At 37.7% G+C, this 17,581-nt stretch overlaps 1 protein-coding gene across 1 annotated transcript; it reads left to right on the top strand.

Annotated features, from left to right (window-relative positions):
• The first annotated feature begins 1,111 nt into the window (after positions 1-1,111).
• Positions 1,112-16,218, top strand: UCHL5 (ubiquitin C-terminal hydrolase L5). The gene is made up of 10 exons (XM_017729696.1): positions 1,112-1,206; positions 2,918-3,023; positions 10,368-10,493; positions 10,578-10,639; positions 10,717-10,847; positions 12,209-12,272; positions 13,356-13,458; positions 13,884-13,997; positions 14,162-14,260; positions 15,609-16,218. The coding sequence occupies exons 4-10, from the start codon at positions 10,578-10,580 to the stop codon at positions 15,651-15,653; spliced, it is 618 nt and encodes a 205-aa protein (XP_017585185.1). The 5' UTR covers positions 1,112-1,206; positions 2,918-3,023; positions 10,368-10,493; the 3' UTR covers positions 15,654-16,218.
• The last annotated feature ends 1,363 nt before the right edge of the window (positions 16,219-17,581 follow it).

Raw genomic sequence — 17,581 nt, 5'->3', positions numbered from 1 at the left:
GCGCTGCGCTCGGCGGCTCCTTCGCTCCACTGGTGGAACCATGGTGCGCCCTGCGTGCGGGGATAGCGCCGGCAGTGCGGGCGGCGCGGGGCGATCACAGAATCAGTTAGGTTGGAAAAGACCTCCGAGATGAGCGAGTCCAGCCTGTGTGACCCAATGCCATCTTGCCAACCAGACCATGGCACTGAATGCCACCTCCAGTCTTTCCTTAAGCACCTCCAGGCGCGGTGACTCCACCACCTCCCTGGGCAGCCCATTCCAGTGTCTAATCACCCCTAAGAAAAAATTCCTCCGAATGTCCAATCTAAACTTCCCTGGCGCAGCTTAAGACTTAAGGGTGGGAAAGTGTTCAGGTTACAGAGCCCCGGGAGCGAAGACGTCCTGGGAAAGGGCTGTCCCCAGGCTGAGCCGTGGGGCTTGGCAGTGGCTGGATAGCCTTCAAGTGGCTGCCTGACCTTCTAGAATATTAAATTTTGTGTTGAAATGCGTTTAAAATCTTTGGTGAAACTTTGAGTACATGGTTATTACAACAGAGAAATCTACACAGGATTTCAGCCAAAGAGCCAACATTATTTTACTCTAGGTTTCATTGATTTATAGTTTCTGTCATGTCTTTTTCTCAGAAATGAAGTCCAGACAGGCTTCTTTGATGTTTTTATTTAACTAATAAATGAAACTTGCACATACTAAATATTTTAACCTTTTAGTCTCTGTATTATGCAAATACCTTGCTTGAATGTACAGCATTTTTGGTCTACTACCATGGGTCTTTGTCTGGAGATAGCTGTTTAAAGTTCTGCTTTGGACTTGCTGATAATGCCTTTAAAAACAGTATTGTTTTCAGTTAAGCAAAGGACATGGAGTGACCAGAGATATTTTAATCTCCTCTGCTTCTTTTTTAAAATGCAACTGTGTTGTAAAGACAGCATCACCATACACACGTTCAGAAATTCCTGAAATAATTTCTCTTTACCTGTCTTGTTTTGGGTTTTTTAATCAAGGTGTGTTAAAGCCCATAGATAGACTTTTCCATAGCCTGGACATAAAAGTTACAAACATTACATAATGTCTTTGTGTCTTGACTGGCTGCGTCCCTTTTTAAATGGGTTAGTTGGAGAGACCTGTGTGTTTCCTTATTTCAGGCTGTAGAGGAGCACAAGTTGAAGAAATATGGAGTTTGGAGCCAGAGAACTTTGAAAAATTGAAGTAAGGCACATGTTTTTTATTCACATTCATCTGATGTCCCTGAAAGAATGTGTACTAAACTCAGGTGTATTTTTGGTGGATTTTTTGTTTGCGGCATTTTGTGTTTGTGTTTTTTCCTTTAGTTTCCACAGAAGTTCAGTAGGATTTTGATTAAATTTAATACCTGGCAGTTAAATTGCCTTTTATTAATGCTTTGGTACTTAATCTAGCTTAATTAGGTTTTGAAAGAGATGCTGATAGTAGCTAGAATGTGGAAATAGATTCCTAATGCGTTTTGCCATTAGCTTGCATTATATCTTTTAACAAATTCTTGGGCGAATTTCTGTTCCTTGATTTATCTCCCTTCTTCCTCACATCACATGATGTTGCCTCTGTTGTCTTAAATTATTTTCCTGTACTTAGATACTTTTGTAACTCGTTTTTCCTGCAGAACCACTTCCATATGTATGTGAAGGCAAATAGGCCTTTTATAACTGACAATGACTGGTGCCATGTGGAACGATTCTGCCCTCATTAAGCAACATTAATTGTTCTAACATTTTGTCCGTGATGTGTTGTTATCCATGTTCACATACAGGATTTTAAGAGGAAAATGTAATTTAACCTGGACCATACTCCTGTATCTTGTGCAAATATCCTATGTTTGTTGGATTAATCTTTCAAAAGATGCAGCAGTTGGTACAGATGATGTACTTCTAGAATTTTTGACTGAAGATGCTTGGCAAGCAACACCTGAATGGCAGAAATGTTGCCTAGGAAGGGGTTTATTTGCTGTCTGCACCATCAGAACGTTTACCTGTTTGTCATTAAGTGACAGCTTTGCATGTCCTGGGAGATGGCCAGCTTCCTTCCTCCCTTCCCATTTACACCTGCAATATTTTACACAGTGTATAAACACTGGGAGTGAAACAATATAGGAACAGCTTGGTTTTTTTAAACAGCAGGTCCACTGAGAGAATTTGAAAAAATGCATCTCAGACTTCTGGTCAGAGCTTAGGAAAAGTTTCTTATGCAGTACAGGTGTATGTTTGCCTTTTGTAGAGAAACCTTTTGTGATGATGACCTTTAGATTTAAGCTGATGAATAAGTTTTTGTCTTACTGTAACTGTAGGTTTGGTAAGAACTATTTCCCTTACTGATAAATTTTTGTGTTCTGGGCATACTGAATACAGTGCAACATGTAATAAAAGCTGTTCACTATTCAAGACATGCAGTATGAAAAACAAGACACATTTTTACTGGAAGAGAAAACTGGGGTTCTCTCACTTGTTGGTGAGATAACTCAAAGCATGAAGTTTCAGGAGAGCTCCTCTTCGGATATTCCTTCTGTGTCTAGAAGGATTACCAAAACTTTAGCTCCTGCTCTTGTATATGATTGACAAATGCTTTGACAGCTGTTTGTCACTAACCAATTGAAATGAGAATTCTGCAACTGTAAAAGTTGCAGTAACCAGGAAAACTGGTCCTGACTTTTGAAAATTACCGGCTAAATGATAATTCAGATTGGGATTGTTTAGCACTTACGGAAAGAAGCCTGAATTGTCTTCTGCCTAATTGAAAGAGCACATCTGAAAATTTCAGTGCAAGTTCCTGATGTTTAGAAAGAACTAACAGAATTACCATACCAGCGTACAGGTAAACTACAGTACAGGTGATTTTGGTATTTTTCATCAGTACAGGTGACCTTTTTCATATAAATTTTGTTTTTCAGGCCAGTACATGGGCTGATTTTTCTCTTCAAGTGGCAGCCTGGAGAGGAGCCAGCAGGTTCTGTTGTCCAGGATTCCAGACTGGATACAATATTTTTTGCTAAGCAGGTATGACAAGTTCAGTAATTGTTTTAGATGTGTCATGAAGCACAGCTTTTAATACCAAAAAAAAACCCTATTTTTTGTTAATATGTACAGAAATTGGCATTTTGCAAGGTGAAATAGCTTCAACAAATTCTGAGAGTAGGTGCTGTGTATTGAAAGGTGATTAACAAAGCAAATCAGTTTGATCTGTCAAGTCAGACAAAAATAGCAGCCATGGAAGAGTGAAGCTCTTATTTATTTGTCAGCCCTCACGCATAGAGTAACTCAGTCTTCTGTGCAGTAAATAGTGTTTTGGTAAATGTTCCCAGCAGAATGAGCAAATTACTTCTTTTGAAACCACTTTCAACAACTTCTTGGAAGAAATTTATTTTGGTTCTGTTCTTATTTCTTGTTTTTCTCAAATGCTCTGAAGCTGGAGCAGTATATGTAGGATAATGCTTTCCTTTAAGGGTTTGCAGACCATTTTGGCATGCAAGTTTTAAGCATTCAAATCAAAAAGGTGAACTTAAATTAGAAATAATAGGAAAAATTGGTTTTGCTGAGGTAATCTATTGTGTTTTATTAAACACAGGGTAGTACTGAAATTCTGTTTTAGAGTTAGCAGACTGCTGTGTGTGTTGTTTGCAAGCAAGAAAAACAAGAGAAAGTGACCAGAATGAAAGTAGGGAGTATTTAACAATGTTTTTAGGTTGTTTCTGAGCCCTGCTTCCAAAACACTGATAAATGTAATAGTCTAAACAGGAACTGTAACCCTACAGGTGTTAATTACAAAACATTGATATCAAAGGGAAAATTATTAGGATTTCTGTGAACTTACATAGTCTAGTTGTTGGGGTGTTTAGGGTGGGGTATTTTGGGGGGCTTTTTTTTTTTTGTTTGGGTTTTTTGTTGTTTTATTTCACACCACAAATGCAGAAGTGTTTTGAATGTAAATTTCAGAATATGAAAAAATCTCCACGCACTTCCAGGTAAAAGTATAGAAATAGGGAAAACAATGCAAATAGCTGTCCTGGCCACTCTTTACCTGCTGGTTTATTCCTTTAATAATCACCTTCCTGTTTCATGCTGTTGTGGATCAGCTTTTTTAATGCTGATTCTCTTCATTCTTCCCCTGTTGCAGCTCTTGAGTCCTGCCACACACTGCCCACCATTTTTATGATACAATGATCAGCAGCAGTTTGCTAATGGTCTTTATAGCTTGATAGCTCTCATAGGCACTGGTTTAGGTTGTGATCTCTGCCTCACCAAACTTACTGTTAGTGGCCATGGGCTGTAGCTACAGAACAGCCATGAGGCAAAGAACTCAGGGAAAACCCTTGATAAAACTTTCAAAAGGTGGTTACATGGTGGGAGGAAATTACTCTGATCAGAATCTAGAGAGGGATTTTTTTGGAGGGTGTTTTTTTTTTGTTTTAAAGTGAAGGTAAATTTTCCCTCACTCAAGGGATTGATTCCATCTTGTTTCCTGAGTGTAGCTGGAGTTCTCCTAGAGTTGTTGTTCTTGTTAATGCTGAAAAGTTTCAAAGCATTTGTCTGCCTGCTCCAGTTCTTTTGCCTCTTCCGCCCCCTCTTCCCTTCTTTGAACCTTGACACTGTGTTTAAAGTCAATAACTAAGAGGATCTTTCTTGAGCTTTAAGATGAGATTGCAGAATGTACATCACAAAATTTGGATAATGTTAGATTTGATAACAAACCCCACAAAATTAAAGGCTAGCAGTGAGAAGTCTATTTAATAGTTTTCTTTGAAACACTCATATTTTAATATGTTCTTAAGCTGAAACCTCCTTTCTAATTGTCCCTTTCATTCACCTGCTGCCTTTAAAGAGAGTGTGCTAGAGTGACTCTTAATTTTAGTATGGAAAGCAATTTCTAGAAATGTTCTAGAAAAATAATTCTGCCTGGTTATGCCACTTGATGGCGTGGAATAGATGTTTCAAAAGTCATTTGCAAAAAGTTCAGAGTTAGTATCTTTCATGTTTTGGCGTTATCTGTCAGTCAAGTGCAGTGGCTTTGCAAAACCCAAACATTCCTTGTAGACATGTATGTGCTTGTGCTTCATATCAGTTCAGTTTTGCCTGGACTGAGCTATTGTGACTGAACAACTGGAAATAGGTACAGAGAAGTTATTATTAAAAGTCAACAGAAAGAAACTGCTTTGGGTATTTTGGAGGAATCTGTTTAATACCAGTTTAGCTCTGGTGACTTTCACACTGAGGAAAGTTAGCCTGGGTTAGAGATCCAACTTGACAAGCAATGTTTTGAGGACTTGTAGTGTTTCCTTGAGTAGGTGTCTGATCTTATGATTTGCTGCTGATGAGAGCAGGGTGCAGTGAGCTTCTGTGAGCCAGTGCAGCTCATCCCCCAGCAGTTTCCTGTGCACTTTTTCTGGGCTGATCTGTGCTGTACTTTGAGATGTGTCTGTTTAGCGAGTCTATACAGGACAAAGCTGGCAACAGGTGAGAGAGAACAGGGGGTTCTTTATGGTAGTGCTGAAGTTACTGCATTTCTCAAAACCACACTCTGAATCCTTCTGAGTCACCCAGGAGCACAAAGTGAGATGAGCATTCGTATTGAATATTTGTATTGTGAAAGAGCAAGTCCTCCCAACCGTTGTGCAACTGGGTTCACATGTATTTTTTATTTCCTCTGTATGTTTTATTCCAGATTTTATGCTGATTTTGAGGGTCTTTCCGGAAGACTTTTTTCTTCATTACAGAAGTGATGATGTAAAATTACATTATGTTCATTTGTAGGCTGGAATCCCAGAACAAATAGGTTGGTTAGGGCAATTTTTATGACATTTAAGGTTATTGATCTGTTGATCCGTATCTTCAAAACTGTCATGACACTGGAGCCTGCAAAATCTCAACAATTCTTTGTCTCTCTTTTCTTTCTCACATATTTTCTTCTTTTAAATGTTCCCATCTAAAGACATTTGGTACAATTGGTATTAGTGCAGACATGTTTTCAAGTCTCCTCCTGCCTCCTGGGTGAGCAAGACAAGGTTACTGTTAATATGTAACAACAATTGAGTATAGGAAATAAATTGTTTCTGTTCAATATTATTATGTGTTCAATCTTAAAAATTGTTTCATTGTGGGGAACTTTAGTTAGAGGTGAAAGGCTACAGCTCTCAAACTGTCTAGTAAAACATCTTTAAAATTGCATTAGGAAACTCAGTTTTGGTAAGAAGCTTGTGCATGCTCACATTTTCCTCATTTCCACTTCCATAGTGATGTTGTAGGTGAATTCGAAATGGCAACTAGATCTTGTTCCACGTTAAATCACAAGTATGCTGGGGGGTTGAATTTTGAAGTCTGTCTGGTATGCATGCATATTAAAGGATTTTTTTTAATGGTCACTTTTATGTGCACTCATGTTAAAATTTGGCCTCCCTGTTATGCCTAGGTATGGTTTGGTCCTCTATTTGAGGCCACAGAACTCTGGATGATCTTACATACCCTTTGAGCTAGGATACCTAGGCACAATGAGGTGAGTTAAGGATACAATTTCAGCCTTAACTCTGAATTCCTGATTTCTGTGTTGCTTAAGTCACAGTGGATACATGATTACACCTACTCAATGTATTCAGCTCCCTGCCACAATGTTTGGAGGAGCTGCATTCTCTGCTGAGCACTGCAGAAGTGTCTCTGGACAAAAAAGAATGCCGTTGTTAGACCTGAAACTACTTTTTTTTTGAGTTTAATAAATGCTTCAGCTTTTAGTACAGAAGTATTGGTATCCTGCCTTTCTTAGATGCCATGTATTTATTTTATTTTGCATTGTTGTGACAGAACATTAACTTCATTAATTGGGAATACCTTCAGAAGGAGTATCTTATAAATGATACTGTTAATAACAAAACACTGGTCTGTTTATGGCACTAATGGAAGCATATGTATTTTTACATTTCCAATACTTAATTGATTTCAAACTCAAAATTTTTGACTCTTGCAGATTTGGTAACATTAAGATAGACCAGATATCTGTGTTAGAGCTAAGTTTGGGATAACAGATAACTTACAAGAAGTACAACTTCAAGACATGAAACAAATCAGGAAGAGATTTTCATTAACTAAATATGGCTGTAGAAAAATTATGTCTTTACTCCAACAAAATTAAAATGGAAAAAAAATTATGTAGGGTTTCTAAACAAGAATAAGTTGTGGAACTTTGTGCTAATGCTGAATTTTTCACATTGAGCTCCTTTAAACCAACTGTTCTGTAATGTTGGGATGTTTAGTAAGTGAAGCCTAGGGATTTGCTGGTTATACTACCAATTGCAGCACAGGCTTGTCCACAGCTTTTTTGAAAAGCAAAATACATAATCCATCAGGTGGAAGATGTGAGTCAGGAATTTAAAGAGCTTCTACCTAAAGTTGATCCAGAAAGTCAGACTGGATCCCTAGAGAAAGGTGCATGCTTAGGAAGTAATGCATCTTACTTCGAGAGTAGCCCAATCAAGTGGTTCCTTGGTTTGTTTTAAGCTGAGCTTCACTTGGGGAAGGGCTAACCTTCTCTTGATACATTTCTGTGTGTATAATTTTCTTTCAAATGTTATTAAATACACCTTGAACTTCTGCCTACAAAATCTTTTAACTGTGGGTCTCTGCTTTAAGTTGGAGTCTTGAGTATTGATCAATCTAATATCTGACCAAGACTTCCTGGACAGAAATATCCAGGCAAATGTTGATATTTCTGGACAAATACAGACAATCCTCTTAATCCTCAAGTCCAAATAAAAATCTTTTCGGAACAACCTGCGTTTATTATCATGTTATCTGAATGCAGAAAAGGTTTTCTGCTAATGCTGAGGCATCTTAAGTAAGAGATACTCTGAAAATTAGAGAGATGGGTATCCTGAAGGATTCTCTAGATTGTGTATGGAGCAGTGCTGTGTGCACTGATGGCATTGTGTCTGTGTGACAAATAAACCTGGCACTTGTCCACATTTGGTCCTGCAATCACATCCTCAGCCTGCCCTCTTCACCCTGCCTGTGAGCTACCACTAGCTGGATATTCCCTTGTTCCATCTTAGTTCTCCTGTGTCATCTACTGCATCCAGGAACACACTGGATTTTCATGCATACCACCTGCATTTCCTTCTACTCTTCTGCTACAGGACAATTATTGCTGCCTTTTGCTTACCTCCTGCCTCTCACTGACTGAAGTTCTTGAGTTCTGTAATGTATTTTCATTTCAACAGCTAGAGGCCACTGCCCCCAGAGCTGCATCTTTTGCATATTGTTTTCTACCAGTCAGACATTGTTCAGCTTGGTCCCTATAGACTTCATCAGACTTATCTCATACTGTAGTTGGAATACAAAATAGGCTTAAAGGCCAATATTTGATGAGCCCATTAATTCTCTGCCAAGTCTAATTTTTCCTCTGATTTTATTTCCTGTTTAAAGCTTCTGTAACTTGCTATTCAGCAGTTTCAGTGTTGATCTTCCCTCTAGGCACAAAATCTCTGTGAATTTCCCTTCCTTGTTTTGACGCCATTATTGAGTTGTCTCTAAAGAGATCAACTGATTGTTCCATCTTGATTTTTCAGCAAAAGTAGTTGCCGTTTAGTCCTGTCCCTCTGTATTAATTATCATTTAACAAATACAGCTTGCTGTAGTGATGACCCTGCCTTCATTGTACCAGCACTGTTCCAACAGCTTGTCAGCACAGGTGTCCCTACCTTCTTTTGCTTCTCTGTCAGCTTAATTATGCTGCATCAGCTTCATGCACTCTGATCCACTTGGGATTTCCCTGCTTTCATCCTAGCACTACTTTACAACTGTCTCTGATAACATTCTTTAGTTGTATCTCAGAGAATCTTTAGTTCTTCTTCCTATGTCAAGTGTAATTCAAATTATGCCATTCTGCAAGTCTGGAGGTTTGAATTTTTCTGCTGCAGGTTCGTTATTTCAGTGCCCTTGATGGATTTCCCTTGTATGTCCTTTATTTTGCAGCTGTGCGTGTTCTAGCCCTTAGCTTGTGTACCTGCAGTTGGTTTAATTTGAGTTTTGATTGCTGTAATCTGTTCTGCATGTGTAGTTGACTCCCTTGATTACCATTTAAGTCAACTAGATTGTATTTTTCTTAAATTAAGAAGTGCTCTATTATTTCTTTATCATCTGCATCCAGACATAATCTGAACTGAGAACACCCTGAAGCATAGAAAATAAATTTATGATGTGGCCTTTAGTATTAACATACTAGGTTTTCCTTTGTTAGGGCTAGCCTTGATTGTGGAACAGGTTGCTTGGGTTTTCTCTTTTTTTTTTTTTTCTTTCTCCTTTCTTGTTGGAAGTGGTTTCACATTCACAGCCCTGAACTAATTTTCATTTTTTTTTACAAAATTCACATCCTCTCTGGAAGCTTTAAGGTTTAAGTAGCATTTTCAACTGCAAAATAGTCTCAAAGACTAATGATACATTACTTTTTCCTAACCTATAGCTCACTGAGAAAAAACTGCTAATATAAAGTCTTTCTTGTATTATGGCCTCATACAATTTGATTACAGTGCCTTTAGTTAAATCTCAAATTATATTTAATAATCCTTGTAGCCTCTTTCTTTAAATACAGTGTTTTAGTTTGGTTATTAGTAAACAACATTAAAGACATGGCTTTAATATGAAGGGCGTTGCTTATATTTTCTAAAAGTGGAGTATTTAATACTGAAGTGTAACAGTGTCAAACTAGTGACTTAAACATTGACTTGAAAAGGATAGGTATATTGCAAGTAAAGAAACAATTACATTATTCAGCGAATCATCACTTAAACAATCTCTACATCTTGGAACACTTTGAAGTTTTATTAGTTTATCCCTCGAATATTTGAAATTTTTTGTCCAATAAAACCTTCTAATAAAAATTCTATGGTCCATAATGTGCTTTATTGCTTCAAATTAAATTTTTTGACCTCCTACTCCTAGTAGGAGATTGATTATTTGAAGGAATTTTCTTGGGAGAGTTGACTTTTTTTTAAGGCCATAGTTAAAATAACCCTATTTGGGCAGCTTGCTTTGAATATTACTGTGAGTTTTTCCACAGAGATCCAAGGATTTTTGCCTTTCTTCTATGCCTTTTATTAATCACTTCAGACAGTGGAATGACAGTTTCTGAGGACAGCTGTGAAATACGAGTTTTATCAATGAATTGTATATGACAGCCATGCAGAGCTGATTTTATTACAGCAAAGGCTTTTCTGTAGCTACCCAGGCAGCAAATCCAGTGTGGGTTAGAGTGCAGCTCTAATGTGAATCAGCACAGGAAGTGTTTGTAACAAAAACAAACCCAGTTTGGAGTGAACTTTTATCACCACTGCTGACCAAATTCTCCATGCTTTTTTCTAGGTCATAAATAATGCCTGTGCAACTCAAGCCATAGTAAGTGTGCTGTTAAACTGTGCTCATCAAGACATTCACCTAGGAGAGACCTTGTCAGAATTTAAAGAATTTTCCCAAAGCTTTGATGCTGCGGTGAGTGCCCACTGTTTTCTGCATTTTGAGTGTCCCAGTGTTACAGCTCTGGTGGTTTACAGGTGTTTTGTTACTTCCTTTCAGATGAAAGGTTTGGCACTGAGCAACTCAGAAGTGATTCGGCAAGTCCACAACAGTTTTGCCAGGTAACATATGTTTTAAATCTGGCCAAAATTTGAGCAAATCCTTTTTAATCTCAGGGGTTTTTAAATTTTCTTTGCAGACAACAGATGTTTGAGTTTGATGCAAAGTCTTCAGCAAAGGAAGAAGATGCCTTTCACTTTGTAAGCTATGTTCCTGTTAATGGGAGGCTCTATGAGCTAGATGGCTTAAGGGAAGGACCAATTGATTTAGGTAACATTTTACATTTTTTCTGAACATCCTTCATTTTAACCATAGCTTTTTGCAACAAATTGGTCATATGTTATAGGCTCAAAGCAAGTTATTTATTAAAATAAGGAATATCTAGGGAGTTTTCTGAATGTGCTGTAGGCTTGTACTTCCTTGCAGTCATTTGTATTGTTTCAGTTTTGTTGGTTTGAAAATACAGTTTTCTCCCTGCTTCCTCCATGTCTCTGGTGCTCTCTCTTTTCATTCAGTAACCAAATGATCAGGTCCTGCAATCCCTTCCAAAACCTTGGTAGTTCTGTTGCAAGTGAGAAGTTTACATAAAGGGAGAATGTATACAGCCGACTCCAGATACTTTTTTTACATTATGTGGCTTGTGTTTACTCACTGCCCTCTTTCTTCTTAGACAGCAAGTGTTTTCCTAATGGTTTAAAAGAAAATTGCTTTATTCTCTGTAAGACTGGCTCATGTTTTGTAATCTTTCTTGAGATATGTGTGCCCTGTTGTGTCTTGAAAAGCTCTGCAGTGCCTATCGTGTCTGTACTTCAGAGTCTCATACATTGTCAACAACAACATGTTCCACACTCCATTCCTAGAGTGTTTTCCCAGTGTTGTTGACAATTTTATTTATGTTTAGGCTGAGCAGTGGGTTGCTCCTTAATCTTGTCTTCAGTCTGTCTGGAGATCCTGTACAGTTTGCAGACCTAACAGTACCATCATTTCTATGGTCACAAGATCATGAGTCTCTAAATTTACTTTAAATTTAGAAAATTTTTAGATCTCAAAATTGCAAAAGAGGCATTTCCAGCTTAGGAAATCACCTGTAGGTATTCTCTCATATATCTTGGAATCAAGTTCTCTATCATATATCCTTTTATAGTTTTTCTTTCTGCCTGACTTTTTAGCGTTGTATTGCATCTACACAGACAAAATCAAGAGTTAATATTAAACAGCTGTACCTGTCCATAGTGATTTCCTTTGCTGTTTACTTCAATGTTGTCATACCAACTAATTTCCCTTGTGTCATAAAAACCTTACATAACATACTTTCCCCCGCCCCATAATTTCTTGTTATCAACAAAACAAATGTTAGATGCTTATGCCCTTAAAATTTAGCTTTGTTCCATTGCTTTGGCCACTGCATTATCTAAATATTGTTATTAATAAAATATCTTCCACCTCCTGAAAAAGCCACCTGAGTAATTTCAGACCTCAGTAGCTAAAGAAATACTTGTTACATACTCTGAAGTTGCTGCATAAGGCTGAATTATACGAGTCGGCTTTGCAATACATTTTGCAAAGATGCTGAATTTTTTCCTCTGTTGAATTTTGCAAAGATGATGAGTTTTTTCCTGCTTTTTCCCCAGGTGCATGCAATCAGGATGACTGGATAAGTGCAGTGCGGCCCGTCATAGAGAAGCGCATACAAAAGTAAATGGTCGTGATGCCTTTAAAATATAGCACCTTACCTATGCTTCAAATTCCATAGTCCTAATTTCCCTCAGTTAAAAGATTTCAGCTGAATTTCTAAGCAATCACTCTTACATGTCATTTTTTTATGCATATCACTGTGTGACTTGAGAACCTGTTGTCCGGCATGAAGCAGATGATAGATAAATCTCAAATGCACTGGGCTGCTGCATAATTAATCCAAGTGGGTGTCTGTGTAGTGAAGAGAGATCCTACAAGTGCCCTGGAAAAGAAGATTGTTTTCTCTGTTACACAGCTGTGGGTCTTTGGGAGTGAAAGCTAAGAGTGTCATGACCATGAATAACATTTGCCTATGCACTTAAAAGCACTAGATAGTCATTCTCTCCATACAGCTGGTATTTAGAGATAACAACAAGTTTTTCTTAGGTATGTGGCTTGTCTTGGAAATTTAAGCTAGAAAAACATACTATGGAACTTTCCTACTTCTTAATTCTGGTTCCAAACTGCAGTCCCAAATTTGTTAGAAATAAAGTTGATTTTATGCCATTTTTAGAAAACAGCTCCAAGTTTTTGCTTGAGGACTTTTTTTTTTTTGATAAGCAAAACAGGACTACCAAGTTGCTTTTGGAGAATTTAACCTCCAAAAGGCCTGCTAGTCTAATTGTTGAATTAGACACTCCACTGTGTGGAGAAGTCTCCAATAGTTTTTACTTTCTCATTACTATTACTTGTTAGAAAATATTATGTGCTGCAGTCTTCTGTAAGTTCTGTTGTCATGTTTTCTTTTCTTTTTTGGACAGTTTCAGTATTTGTTTTGTGACCACAAACAGGAATAGTAAATTTCGGGGAGAGAAGGTTATTAGGAGTTACATATTGGAGAGAGGTAGTTTGCGGGCTGATTTTATTTTGTGGCAAGACTGGATCTGTAGCAAACTTAACTTAATTAGACCCATTTAAACTTTTCTTTCCGTGAAATGCATTCCTTAAAGTGAAATCAAGGAGGGGGCTTTTGAGTTGTCATGTTGGTGACTAGTTTTGAAAGTGGGTCGTCTTTGTTGTTTTGTTTTTCTGTTCCTCATTTAGATACAGTGAAGGTGAGATAAGGTTTAACCTGATGGCTATTGTGTCTGACAGGAAGATGATATATGAGCAGAGGATTGCAGAGCTACAGCAGCAACTGGCAGAGGTAGGCCATGGAATTGAAGTTGCTAAAGCAGTTCTCTCATAGTTCTGTGTGTTGGCTTTATTTTTCACTTCCCTTCCTCGCTCCAAATGGAGTCACACTAAAAAAAGCAGGGAGTGATTGCTACAGATGTGGATGCACTCAGTGCTGCAGCTCTGAGCTGAGCACTCAGCACAGTGTGAACGTGTCATTTTGATTTTCTGCCTTGACTCATTTGCTGTGGTGCGGGAACTGTTCTTTTCCCAGTACCTGAACTAGTCTGCTTGTAACTAACTGCAGAAATTCCTGGAACGTTCCCATAACTGTAAACAAAACTGAATCTTTCTGTGACAGAAATACTTCTGAGACTAAACTTGCTTTAATTAAAAAAAAAGAAAGAATTTAAAAATGGAGTAACATCATCCATTTAAATTTTTGTTTTGTGGAAGGAGGAGCCTATGGATACAGATCAAAGTAGTAATATGTTAAGTTCTATACAATCAGAAGTTGCAAAATACCAGATGTTAATTGAAGAAGAGAACCAAAAATTAAAAAGATATAAGGTATGTAGCTTTTGCTTTTCTGATGAAATTATTGGAACAGTTGTAAGAAAAAGCCAGCTTTTATATATATGTGGGAGCTTTGCAATTAATCTGAAGGAAATGGATGGGGACTAGAAGATAGTTCAGCCATGTAATAATTGTTAATGCTTTTAATTTATTTTTAGATTGAAAATATTAGGAGAAAACATAACTACCTGCCTTTCATCATGGAATTATTAAAGACTCTAGCAGAGCACCAGCAGTTAATACCATTAGTAGAGAAAGTGAGTATTTCCAGCTGACCGTATGTTTCTGTAACTCTTCCTGCCTTCTCTGTTAGATGGACGAGCCCGTGCCATTTGTGCTGCCGAGGTCTTTGGTCGGGCGCGCTGCCCTGCGGCCGCTCTTGCGGGCGGTGACCGCGCGGTGGCAGCCGTGGCACAGCGCTCGAGTTGGAGCGCTCCCTTTTCCTTGCTCCCGTGCTCATTCCCTGGCTTGGCTTCCCCCCTTTCTAAGGTATCTAGACATTAGCATTGATTTACTGCTAAGGTTTGTATGAAACTTTAATAAATAAGTGTGTCTTCCACTTTGGCGAGGTTCTTAAACTGGTCAAGTACTTGAACTGTACTCGGCTCTCTGTGCTGGCATGCACTTAGGCTTGAGTGCCAGAGGCAGGATCCCTGATTTTGTACTCACTGAGGAAGGATCTCCAAATCAGTGTAATGAAAAAAGAGCTGTGTATTGTTTAATGAGTGCATTCTTTAGCTGAATTTATTTAGGAAGGTAAATTTGCAGGCCTGTAGTTTATAAGACAGTAGCTTGTGGAGTTTTAATTGTTTTATGTTAACACAAGTCATTTATAACACCCATCAAGCTGCTTTCACAAGTAAATGACCAGTGAGCTGATGGTAACAGATCTTAATTCTAAATCACTGAATGAGATGCTGTTCAGTTCAATAATAAGCGGTAATAAGCAAAAGCCTGATTCAGAATTAACTAATGTTTTGACAGAAAGTTGTTGGCCTTGCTTCTGAGTTGTCCCCTCTTCTTGCTCAATCTGTTTCTTAACTGAAATCGTAACGAGGAAAGTGCCAGTTTCCTGTCAATTTGAACTATTTATGATTGATATAAGTTATGAGAATCTGTCTGCAGATATCTTGATAGGAACTTCTGTGGGGTTTCTTTCCACTCATTTTAAAGATCTAAACCACTGAGATCTTGTTTGTTTCAGAGTTCAGTTTTGATAATCAGTATGTCTGAATGTGGTGTTTTCTTGTGACATAAAATATTTCCATTAGGAAGAGATTTTTCTATGTTAAATGAAATTGGTATGGAGGTATGAAAAATGAAGGTTTCAATTATGCTTTTAAAATCGTGCTTTTCCCCTGCAGAAGTTACCCAATCTCAGTTTCTTTTGCATAATTTATTTAAACCTGTATTTTTTTGTAAAAGGCTTTATATACTAACCTAGTAAAATAGTAGTAGGATGCTTCTGAAGGGTCTAAATTTACATTGAAATTTTTCATTTTCCAGCATATTTTTAATATTCAGAAATGTAATGAGTGGTCATTCAAAGCTTCAGAATGATCTTTGTCTTATCAGAGCTTGACATCATCTCCCCTTGTTTCCTAGGCGAAAGAAAAACAGAATGCCAAGAAAGCTCAGGAGGCCAAATGAAGATGACTTTGCAAAACACACACAGTTATTTGCTTCTGATACTATTTTCATGACAACCAATAAAACTTTTCATAAACTTCAACTTTTGTCCAGTGCACGTTTGCCAGTTGTGACAGTTTGTCTTGTACTGTTTGCACGGGTCTGACTCTTCCTTCCCCTGCATCTTGTGCATGTGGTACTGCTGAGCAATGTTTAGGTTCTCCTGGTCACATTCAGTATTCACCAGTCTATCTGATTGCTGAAAGCTTGGGAAGTGGACCCAGAAATGTGCAAGGAAAATGTCCCCATTTGTCCCACTTGAACATGTGATAACGATACAAATGCCAGAGGTTTGAGTATAAGCATGAGCTTTCTTTGCTCATCCCTACTAACAGTTACAATCCTTTCCAGTTGTTCAGTGACATAGCCTGTGTCTTTGTTTTTATGAAGTGTCTGATTTTTTTACAAAATGGAAAAGTATGAATCTAGCTGTAGAAACATTTGCAAAGACCAATGTATAATCTCAAAAGAACTGCATTGCTTTAGTAGAAAAGATAATAAATATTCCCATTTTTATTTTGGCAAACTTTCTTCTGTGGTATTTTATTATGGGATAAGATGGTGAGGATATGGAGTCATCAGCCTTGTGACTTGAGTATATGCATTCTAAATTTGGGGTAGAAAGAAGGCATGCTATTGTTTTGGGGAGTTAATATTCTTGGATATAAGGTATTCCTGTTCTGAAGCATATTCAATTTAAGTCTTTAAAGCAGTGCTTTTTATTTGACTTTGAGAAGTACTAGAAGGAAAAAATGACTTTGAGAAGTAATACAAGGGAAAAGGTGTATGAAAGATTATTGTGGCTGACAACAAACATTGCTGTGGAAGATGCTTGAGCTGTGTCCCGTGGACCAAAGGGAATGCCTGGGGAGTGGAGCTCACTGGGTGTCCTGGCACCTTAAATGCTGCCTGCATGTGAACTGTGAATAGATTGTTTTGGGATGGATAGTAACAGTCCATTGCAACAATACACACTGTTTGAATTATTCACTGTCAGTGTACATGAGTTTGTTTAGAAAACTTCCAGTTTCTTCTTAAAAGACTCAGATAAGAAACAGAAGAAAAAGAGCTTTGATTTTTTTGTTTTGTTTTGGTTTTGGCAAACCTTCAAAACTGTAAATAGTAAAATATCCTGTTTGTTTCCCTTATTTTGCCTGTACTTCATTGAACTGTGAACTCCTTTGGTCTTGTAGGCTGAATTTTTTGAAAGCCTGATGTGGAATATTCTGTTATCCGTTGGTGCTTCATATATATTGCATATATATATATATATATATACAGACACAGGATAAAATTTTGGCTGAAGAAGTAAAACACAGACTGTGCTCTTTACTGCTGGAAAGATTTCCTCAAGTCATTGCTGTGGCTGGAAAGGTAGGGTCTGTTTCAGAAAAACCTGAGATCCATATCTGTGTTTTGTACAAAATTGATCAGGTTAATGAGAACATAAACTCTGTGTGTCTCCTCCTTTAGTAACGCAGCATTACTAGATTGATCAGGTTAATGAGAACATAAACTCTGTGTAAGTGTCTCCTCCTTTAGTAACGCAGCATTACTAAACTGCAGCATTATTGTCCAAGGAAAGGGAAAGACTATTCCTCTGTAAGAGACATTTCTGCTCTTAAAATTACATTTGATATGCCACTTCAACCTGTTGAAAACATTTGTCTGTTTTTCTAAGTGGTAGCCTGATGATTCCCACAGCACCCTGTCATCCTTGGAGAAGTTTGCAATTTGTAATTAGATGTCAACTTAAATTTGTACTGAAGTTATTTCATTCTCCTTTTATTGGCATACTTGGGCATGTACAAAAGGAAAAGGAGTTTTGCTGAAGCAGCAAATTATTTTTGCAATTATCAACAAATTTTAGTAGCAATTGTTTCAGAAAT

Source organism: Corvus brachyrhynchos, unplaced genomic scaffold, assembly GCF_000691975.1.
Source record: "Corvus brachyrhynchos isolate BGI_N302 unplaced genomic scaffold, ASM69197v1 scaffold101, whole genome shotgun sequence".
NCBI classification, from domain to species: domain Eukaryota; kingdom Metazoa; phylum Chordata; class Aves; order Passeriformes; family Corvidae; genus Corvus; species Corvus brachyrhynchos.
The sequence above is the reverse complement of the archived record's forward strand: the minus strand, read 5'-3'. Positions and strand labels throughout refer to the sequence as shown.

Excerpts from the sequence above, each read along its gene's own strand:
- UCHL5 (XM_017729696.1), top strand. The coding sequence starts at position 10,578 with ATGAAAGGTTTGGCACTGAGCAACTCAGAAGTGATTCGGCAAGTCCAC. Across the intron at positions 10,640-10,716 it reads GTCCACAACAGTTTTGCCAG|ACAACAGATGTTTGAGTTTG; the intron begins GTAACATATGTT and ends TTTTCTTTGCAG. Across the intron at positions 13,459-13,883 it reads TACAGCAGCAACTGGCAGAG|GAGGAGCCTATGGATACAGA; the intron begins GTAGGCCATGGA and ends GTTTTGTGGAAG.